This window comes from Protomyctophum bolini (assembly GCF_963924005.1).
Source record: "Protomyctophum bolini genome assembly, chromosome: 19".
Classification (NCBI taxonomy): Eukaryota; Metazoa; Chordata; class Actinopteri; order Myctophiformes; family Myctophidae; genus Protomyctophum; species Protomyctophum bolini.
The window spans coordinates 31,288,707-31,299,320 of record NC_137880.1 but is presented as its reverse complement, the minus strand read 5'-3'; the positions used below and the strand labels follow the sequence as shown (position 1 = coordinate 31,299,320).

Here is a 10,614-nt window from a genome sequence, read left to right as displayed (position 1 = left end):
TTATATTTAGAGGTAAGTGGGCATGTCGTGCTACCTTTGAGGTTTTGCATTGAGTCTTTGGACAATTTAACCATTAAAGTGCTATATACATTGTATTGTAAATAGCCTACAAGCTCACACAAATCCCCTGGGGAAAGAAAGCATTGAAAATCTAAAGCGGGAACCCACTGTAAACTCGCTTCTGGGTTTTTTCATATGGTGCAAACGGGTCACATAGTGATACAAGGTGCAGGGCCTACAACTTGTATCACATACCATCCAGTCATTATCTTGCACCTGGGAGATACAGGTGACTACTGGTCTGCTATGTGTTACCAGTCATTGAATGCCATTTTAAGAAATGTGTTTAGAAATATAATAGTGCTCTGTTCTCCCCATAAATAGTATCCAGTTATCCCCAAAAATAGTGCCCACTTTTCACAAGAAATCAATGAAAAGTTAAGTACAAATTTCTATTAAAAAATAAAAGATGTACAGAGGTTTGCGTGACAAAAAACATAATCATTAGTTTGTCAGACATCAGATAATGAGGCGGAAATACTGTGAAGTATTCTCAACAACAACAATTGTCTTGCTAGGAACACACCGACACAGAGATACCGGACACCGCATTATTTCATCACAGAGAAAAAAGAGAGGGTGAGTCATTCTCTAACTTTCCGTTTCGTGTGAGGATTGAAGAATGTGCAAAGATGTTTCTTTGTTATCTGTGCATTTGTTTTAAAGGTATAAAGTATTTTGTTAAAGGGTTAAAGCTCTATATTCTGATAGTAATCATTGCTATAAAAGTGATTGTTCAGTAACAGGGGTCTCCCCATCTTCCCAGCTCTTTAGATCAGAGGTTTTCAACTGGTGGTCCGTGGACCACTGGTGGTCCGTGGACCACTGGTGGTCCGTGAAGGTATTGCATGTGGTCTCTGACCATGCATTTAGTAGTCGGGAAACAGTGCACTTGATGACCTGGTGATGTATGATGTCAGATAGAAAAGGGAGTACAAAGGGAAAGTGTACCGGATTGACTGGTTGGGTCACAGTTATTATGAGATGAGATGAGATATACTTTATTAATCCCAGAGGGGAAATTTAAGCATTACAACACCATAATGTGACACATAAAAAGCTAAAACAACTGGACTGACAGAAGAACACAAAACAGACACAAATGGACATAACCACACAAGACCAGGACCACCAAGGATCATATGCCATTTGGGGGGAGGCAGTTCTTATGCATTGGCATTGTATAGTCTGATAGCAGTTGGCATGAAAGAGTCTGTATCGTTGGCGTTGCGTGTGCATCCTCAGGGGGAGTGTGAGCCTACGGCTGAAAGTGCTCATCCTATCCTGCAGCACACCATAGAAGGCCTACTAGCTAGGAAATGTACCCATATTATCATGCAATCGCATGTGTCTGCTCACTCATGCATAAGTTGCAATGAATCAGACGTGAGTTTAATAATTAATATGGAAGGTTAAGAGAACAGAATAACTGTATGGGAAAGGAATAGATCAGTGGTTCTCAACCTTTTGTTTAGCTCAGTCTGGACCACTATGTTAGTGAAATAATGACTGATTAATTTGTTAATTTGAGGTGAATTAAATCAAGCCCTTAACAGTCAATATTCATTTCAAGCTTTCCCCCACGCCACCCAACAACAGTGGTCCACAGGTTGATTCTTAGCCAGGGTGGTGGTCCCTCGTTCATAATCAGTTGAAAACCCCTGCTTTAGATATTGGAAAATACATTACTTTGTCTACTTGTTTATTTATTATCTTTGGTGAGAACTAAGCCCTTTTTTATTGAGCGAATAAATAAAACGAAAAGATTTCAGGTGGGTTGCCAGGAGAGAGTACCCATTTATCAGCTTCAATAGTGTTCCAGTTCCAATTTCTTTCTAATGTTTTGGTTCCCTCACTTCTGAACAAACTGAACAAACACCCTATAGCAATCATTACTATCAGAAGAATATAAAGCTATTTAACACTTATTTTAACAAAGAAATTACCAAAGAAATTGGCCTAAAAATATATTACTCTTTACAACTTACAAGCTGTTTTTCAGAATATATAGACCTTCCATTTTTGGAAATACTAAGCCGTTTTGAATAGGTTTTATATACAGACCTGTTTGTCAAGTTGGCCGGAAGACCCTTTGTTTCTGTGTCTACTACTGTATCTACCTACCCACCTATACCTACCAATCTACGTGTGTGTGTGTAGACTTAAAGCAACAATTTTGTTCCTATCCTTTGTGCTCCAGCATCAGTGGCAACGATCGATTTGGAATTCAAACTCGAACAAACCTTCACAGCTGATCTTGAAAATCCAAATTCAGCAGCATTCCAAAACTTATCAACCGTAGTTGCCACAGCGGTAAGTCCACACTGTCAAATATCCCTCAAGGACTCTACAGAGAATTAATTCTACTTTTATTTTGATTTTAATGGGTGAATAACACTAATACGTGTGTGTGTGTGTGTGTGTGTGTGTGTGTGGGGGGGGGGGTTCTTTTCACAGCTGGACAATCTGTATAGAGCACAATTTTCTAACTTTTATCAAACTGTGATCAACGGCTTCAGGTATGCTCTTGAGTCTTGACATAATCTTTCATGGACCAAATTATTAGAATTTCATTGATTTGCTATATTTACTGTATCCTTGTTCGAAAGTCAGATACTACAGTTTGTCTAATGTGTGGAATGGAGTAATCTTTGTGGCCTAACTTGTGACAATGGGAAAACTGGGACCATAGACATATACATAAAAAAATCCCTAAAAATAAATAAATCTAACAATAATCATCTTTTCACAGCCAAGGTTCAATTATGGTAAATGCGACCCTGCTATTTAACAACGCCAACACCAGTGCACCAACAACCGATGCTGTGGAAAACGTTTTAGTGGAAGCTGTGACAAACGGCAGTTCAGGCTTCTCCCGGACCCTTCCCCTTGTGAATGCATCAACAGTTGATGCAACTCGGGGGGTTGAGCTTTTATGTATGAGCTTTTTACATTTAATTTTCTTTCAAATTCATAACATACAGGATGCTACATTACTGCTTTAACTGCTGCTCCAGCATTTCCATTAACTTGCAATATTTCTAAAGGTACAGCTTCTACAACAGTTGCTCCCACGACTGCAACAGTTACTGCAACTGGTTACTCACCACCACCAGGTAATGCAATGTTGTCATCATTAGTTATTAAAATGTTGACTTCTCTGAATATAGCTGAACTATACCCAAAGATAAAGCATAGAAAGCATGTGTGTGTGTGGTGTGTGTGTGTGTGTGTGTGTGTGTGTGTGTGTGTGTGTGTGTGTGTGTGTGTGTGTGTGTGTGTGTGTGTGTGTGTGTGTGTGGTGTGTATAATATTGGTAGGGTAGGTAGGGTACTACTGGCCAATCTGGACTGGAGGGGCACAAAATCCAATCTGGGGGGGCAATGCCCCCCAGTAGACGTAGAGACGGCACTGCATTTGTATTACAATGGTACTACACATGATTCACACGTCATACACCACACGCTGACGTAGCGGTCAGCTGACCAATTGCAGAGTTATTTAATCTCATCTCAGTCTCTCAGTTCTTCCTGCTGTCATTTGTCCCTGGACTGTTGGTATGCGCCTGTTGGGCTCTGCTAGTTGTTTGTTCCCCATGAGAGGAACTATATCTATGTCCCTGCTCTTAATGTTTAATGATGGTGGTTAATTGTGCCAAGCAGGGAGACAAATGTAGCAGAGCCGAACGTCAAGATGAAATATTATATGCACAGTGCACACTTGTATTTATTCTATAATAAATATTGGTTAAATAAATCTATTTGTGAGGTATCTGACTGAAATGTTCTTTAATTTAATGAAACATAGGTGTTTCTTTCACTGTTCACAAAAATATGAATCATGTCTGTTTTCGCAGCTCTCTTGAATTCCACTGCTTACTCCATCCGACTTTTAGTGAATATATCTGAGCTAGCACTTCTCAGAACAGTGCTGAGAACTCTTAATCTCCCCCTACGAATCAACAACTCATCTGTTGTGATTACCAGCATCAACACGACGACAGGTAGGCACCACCAAACAAGAGCACGTACTGTATACTGTATGGCTTGTCCCCCACATTCTGAAAGATCTACATCTTGAGCTTAAATGTATCATAATTTCACCCACAGTGTGTTATCCAAATGGGACTAGCATCCAGTGCAAGTGTGAGCAGCAGCTTGTGTGGCCATTGAACATCTGTATTAGCTACGGAGCCTGTGATGAAATCTCAAATGACACATGTACATGCATTAGTGCCATTCCATCTGATGACCAGTACTGCCAGCCATACCAAAGCATACCAGGAGGTAGGCATGCCAGATTTAGCCAAGCAATGTGACCGGCCAACATAGAAAAATAATACAGCTTTTACACATTATGTTGTTGCAATTCCACTCACAAAAAGGCTGTATTGAAAATACTAATGCTAATATTTTCAAACCATAAACATACACAACCGCTATGTGTGTGTGCATTCTTAATTAAGCATTATGTGGACATCTTAGTTAGTTCATTGTAAATCCATGACCTACATTTAAATGATTTGTACAAAAATCTTTAATGCATTATGGGGCATGTGTATTCACAATATTGTGATCTCAAGAGAAAAGTAAATAATCCCATATTTACTTTCTGTGACAACAGCAACTCCAACAACTCTGACAATTACAAATTCAACTAGTCCAACATCTCCAGCAACAACTCCAACATCTCCTCCAACAACTCCTCCAACATCTCTTCCATCAACTCCAGCAACATCTCCTCCAACAACTCCAGCAACAACTCCTCCAACATCTCCAGCAACAACTCCTCCAACATCTCCAGCAACAATTCCTCCAACTACTCCAGCACCAAGTAGTTACTTGAAATCTGTATCCATCTCAAATACCTTTTTTAAACATCACGATGATAATGATTATTAATATTAATGTATTTTGTGGTGGAACACACAAACTGTAATAGTGTTGTTGAGCAAAGCATTGTTCCCAGACATTGTGTTATTTTGTATATACGGTAGTAATTAACTTTGAGTTCAATCTCTTCATCCTAGCTTCAGCTACTACGACTGCAACCAAACCAACAACTTCAATACCAAGTACGTTTTAGTAGGTCCTGCTGTAAAGAGTGCAGTATTTCCTACTGATATGTTTAGGCCAAAGTCTCTTTAATCTTTACAAGCCGTTTTTCAGAATATAGATAGACTCTCCATTTTTGGAAATACTAAGCTGTTTTGAATAGGTTTTATATATACAGACCTGTTTGTCAAGTTGGCCTGAAGACCCTTTGTTTCTGTGTCTACTACTGTACCTAACTACCCACCTACGTATACCTACCAATCTACGTGTGTGTGTGTGTGTGTGTGTGTGTGTGTGTGTGTGTGTGTGTGTGTGTGCATGCGTGCGTGCATGCATGTGTGTGTGCGTATGTGTGTGTGTTTATGAATCCTGACTTTAACCATTGGCGTGATTTAATTGTGTACTGTTAACTGATACTTGTCAAAAGTACAGTATGTCCAATCACTTTGATATACCTGAGTAAATTAATTTCTCAAGATCATTAGAATAGAGGAATAACTCGCAATGACAAGAAAATGGAATAACACAGTGTATCTGTTCATTTTCTCTTTAATAGAAGCTAATGTGCGTGAAGTGGACATCACTGTTGCCACTGCATCAGTGGATTTGATAGATGCCATCAGGGACATGCTGGTGAATTTATCCTTCCCTGTCTTAATCACTGGGAGTTTAAACACCATAAACATAACAGATATAAATCTAACTACAGGTAGGAACATTTAATAATTATTGATACTTTTCCTTGACCGACTGAACGAGTGTGCCTGATTGAACGAGTGTGCCTGATGACTTGAGTAGCCAGTTTCAAGTATTTAATTCTTTACAGAGTTGAGCATGATGTACTGTGTGTCTGTGTACTTTTCATTGATTTCTATCTCAGTGTGTTCTCCCAACACGAATGGATCACTACAGTGCAGTTGTGAAGACCACTATGGCTGGTCCTGTGACAAGTGTGAAACATACGGTGCATGCTCCAACACTACAACAGAAACCTGTGGATGCATCAACGGCCTTCCTTCTGAACAACAGTTCTGTCAGCCGGTTATAGGTGAGTATGTCTAGTCAGTATGGATATCTTAGAGCAAGTTTAGAGCCGTTTAAACTCGGCCATACTTATTATTCAGATGTAACCAGGGAGAGGTTCGATCCAGCCAAACTACAAGCTTACAGGTTTACAAAGAAATGTGAGCTTGTAGATCATCTATTTTCAAAACATCTTGAACATTTCTGAAAATGTTTGAAACATTTTACACAAAACACTAATCTTGTATAGTGGTCCCAGACACAACATATTTTCAGATTTTCAGGGGCTCGAGAGTCGTGACCAAATACATTTGGGGGTCCCTTGGGCCAAAGGTTCTAATCACACAAGATATATTTTTACATCTAAAGGCCAGATTCTCCTTCTCTACTTCTCCATTCAACAGTTTGATCCCAACTAGTCCGGGAGTGGTAGGCGGATATTTGGCTGAACATGGTTTCGTCAGTAAAAGTTTTTTTCTCAACTGATTCTTGTAGCTTGGGGTCACCTCTTAAGAATTCAAGAGGGTGCCCAGTGATATCCCTTGGGCATTTTTAGTTATTAAGCCCTTAATGCCCTAAACACAAAAAATCCACCCAAAATAGAGTTTTGTGGCATTTCAGGAGTGTTAGGAGGAGCAGCAGCACAACTTCTAGGGGGAGCTAGGTTTTAGGCTTAAAGTTTGTCTTAATCCACTTTGGTAGACGTGAAAAATCAAATGCAATATCACAGTTGATCTAAGCTGTGGAATTCTGTTCAACAGGTCTTGCTCCATGTCTGACGACATCATCCACAGGTATAATTAAAATATTCTCCTCTTGCCTCACCTGATATAGAGTAAAATAAAATACTAGAGAATAATGTATGTTGTTCTTGTAGCACTTGAGTTTAAAGACCTAGTGAAATGAAAAAACAAGTTTTTCACACTTTTAGACCATATGAGCATACCTAACAATGGATCAAAAGTCCACTTTGAATGAAAACGTGATGGGTCATGACGTGTCGAGTTCAGCATGTCGAGTCACCAACGGGCACTGTTCTAGTAATGCTCTTTCTTCTGTAAGAAAACCCTACTTTCCAAACATTTAACAAGTGTGCATTCTTAACTAAGCATTATGTGGACATCTTAGTTCATTGTAAATCCATGACCTACATTTAAATGATTTGTAAAAAAAAATCTTTAATAGATTATGGGGCATGTGTATTCACAATATTGTGATCTCAAGAGAAAAGTAAATAATCCCATATTTACTTTCTATGACAACAGCAACTCCAACAACTCTGACAATTACAAATTCAACTAGTCCAACATCTCCAGCAACAACTCCTCCAACATCTCCAGCAACAACTCCTCCAACATCTCCAGCAACAACTCCTCCAACATCTCCTCCAACATCTCCTCCAACATCTCCTCCAACAACTCCTCCAACATCTCCTCCAACAACTCCTCCAACATCTCCTCCAACATCTCCAGCAACATCTCCTCCAACATCTCCTCCAACATATCCAGCAACATCTCCTCCAACATCTCCTCCAACATCTCCTCCAACAACTCCTCCAACATCTCCTCCAACAACTCCTCCAACAACTCCTCCAACATCTCCTCCAACATCTCCAGCAACATCTCCTCCAACAACTCCTCCAACAACTCCTCCAACAACATCTCCTCCAACATCTCCTCCAACAACTCCTCCAACATCTCCTCCAACATCTCCAGCAACAAATCCTCCAACATCTCCTCCAACATCTCCAGCAACAAATCCTCCAACATCTCCTCCAACATCTCCTCCAACATCTCCAGCAACATCTCCTCCAACAACTCCTCCAACATCTCCTCCAACATCTCCTCCAACAACTCCTCCAACATCTCCTCCAACATCTCCTCCAACATCTCCTCCAACATCTCCTCCAACAACTCCTCCAACATCTCCTCCAACAACTCCTCCAACATCTCCAGCAACAACTCGTCCAACTACTCCAGCACCAGGTAGTTACTTGAAATCTTTATCCATCTCAAATAGTAGTTTTTTTAAACATCACGATGATGATTATTATTAATGTATTTTGTGGTGGAACACACAAACTGTAATAGTGTTTGCATTTAGAAGTGCTATTTTTGGACCAGTTTCACTTCAATAGAGGGAATGCGCATGCATAAAGTGAATGGCAAATTGAGTGGCAAAGTGAGTTTAACGTTGTTTAATGCAATCAGATAGGACTTTTCTGGTTGGATGTAAGGACTGTCAAGACCACTAAGTACATTTTTGCCACTCAGTAGTTTTACCAGCATAACTTCCGAGTATGATGATGATGTCACACGAATAGCCTCTATATAAGATAATAAAAAAAACAGGCTGGAAGAATACAGATCATGTATTTTTGGGTCTAGTATCTTTTTCATTTCCTGAAAAATGAACATTTTGGAGTTTAGGTCACCTAACCGCATGCACCTAACTTAGGTGCATGTTTTTTTCCCCGACAGCAAAGATACAGTATACAGTATATTCTCAAACATTTTCCTGTAAGAACACCCACATTGTATATGTAGGCCTATTGGCTATTTTCATATGAAAGAGTAGTTAAACTGATGATATATACAGTAACACATTTTAGACCATACTGTATGGGCATACCTAACAATGGAATGCCAAAACAATGGGATTTTTTTTTGTTTTTGGTGTAATTTTATATCAAAAGTCCACTTTGAATGAAATCGTGATAGGTGACGTGTTTAGTCCAGCATGAATAAAAATTAATCTTGTTTTCATTCACCGGCTTTATTCCCATTGTTGCACATCCGTTCAAACACAGCTGATGTTGATTACAGAACTTCTCTGTTTTTAATCTCATTCAAATGACATATTACCACCACTGCAGCTGCCACCACTGCAGCTGCCACTACCGTCACTGTCAATACAGACGCTCCCACTGCCGACGAAGACACCGTAACTCTTACGTTTAGTCTCAACCAAGCCTTCACCTCTGATCTCTCCGACACGTCTACCACAGCATATAAGACTTTGGCTGCCACAGTGGTCTCACAAGTAAGAGAAACGATGTGCTTTTGATGATGATGTAATAATGCATACAGGAATGTAGCTTTCTGCTTTTAATATGTATTAATCTAATTTAAGTCAGATGTGGATTGATCAATCGATCGATCAAATTATTAGTAGTTTGCAAAAGGTACAATAATGCTAAAAGGATAACACAGAAAGCCGTGAGGGCTTGTTTCTATTGTGGTCCTTAATAAAGTAAATCATGGAATTACATGTTTCATGCCATGTTTAAGCACCTGCTTCGATTTAAATAGAAATGAATTCAGTTCAACACGAAACATTTGCATTCTTCTCTTTCAGGTAAACTCGATTTACAGCACCAGCAGCAGCACTTCATCTTTCAACCGCTCTATAGTCGACAGTTTCACGTAAGACAGAATTCGGACCAATTGCTTACTTTGCATTTTCAGTTTAGCAATTGGTTTGCAATTTAAAAGTCACATTCTCTTCCTCGCTTATTACAGGTCAGGATCAGTCGTTACTACAATTAGTCTGGTGTTCCCGACGAGCTCAGTTCCTTCTACAAGCGCAGTAGAAACAGCGATGACTACAGCAATAAGCAGCGGCTCCACCGGCTCCCTGAACATCATCTCGAGCACCGTCAGCGCAACCGTTTCCACCACTGCTACCGCCACCACTGCAGCTGCCACCACTGCAGCTCCAAAAGGTTTGTGTACTTTATTTGCATTATAATTTTAGATCGCCTCATATAAGAACTGTGTTTGAAAAATAAACATGTCACCCCGGCCGTTTCACTCATATGGATATTAAGAATCAACTGACTGAGAGAAAACGCTAATGTTACTGCTAATGAATTAATTACATTTTCGCTAGAAACAGACTGTATCATATATGAGTGACTGACTGTTGCAAACGATACAGAGACTGTACCTCCCTGACAATAACGCAGAGACAGCTTGTATATTTTTGGACCACAACGTTTATATGAAACGATTTTAAGATGAGCCCATGTTATTCTTCATAGAGAAATTACTTCCGCGAACCAGGGGAATCCCTAATATATATACTGTATAATGTATATAATGTATATGGGCCAATATATGTATAATCTGTGAGGGCCAAGATAGTATTCCTTAATGTGTTTATGAATACGGTACATATTAATGGATATTGAAATGGATATTAAAAATCTAAACCTCAGTAAAGAATACACAGTATTGTAGGGGCCACACCATAAATTTGACATTTTTCAATATTATTTGTATTTTATTTTCCCAGTGATTTTCTGAATTGGTCTGAATAGGCCATCTCAGATACTCCCAATGCGTACAGTATGTAAGCATGGGGAGAAGCAACAACTTCTAGTTGCTAAATATGAACACAAATAGTCTCTTAAAAAGTTGCCAAAAGATGATTTTGTTATTGTTAATGAGGGGAGGGTCACCACCTGTGGCATAAC

At 39.5% G+C, this 10,614-nt stretch overlaps 1 protein-coding gene across 1 annotated transcript; it reads left to right on the top strand.

Moving 5' to 3' along the window:
• Positions 1 to 3,919: 3,919 nt before the first annotated feature.
• Positions 3,920 to 10,543, top strand: LOC308334675 (uncharacterized protein; the record flags this gene model as incomplete). Its single annotated transcript, XM_080791480.1, has 13 exons — positions 3,920 to 4,063; positions 4,170 to 4,346; positions 4,684 to 4,738; positions 4,823 to 4,893; positions 5,090 to 5,134; positions 5,671 to 5,823; positions 5,995 to 6,162; positions 6,899 to 6,931; positions 7,403 to 8,122; positions 9,013 to 9,179; positions 9,495 to 9,562; positions 9,659 to 9,861; positions 10,488 to 10,543. Exons 6-13 carry the CDS (start codon positions 5,742 to 5,744, stop codon positions 10,541 to 10,543), a joined length of 1,497 nt encoding a protein of 498 aa, XP_080647606.1. The 5' UTR covers positions 3,920 to 4,063; positions 4,170 to 4,346; positions 4,684 to 4,738; positions 4,823 to 4,893; positions 5,090 to 5,134; positions 5,671 to 5,741.
• Positions 10,544 to 10,614: the final 71 nt, after the last annotated feature.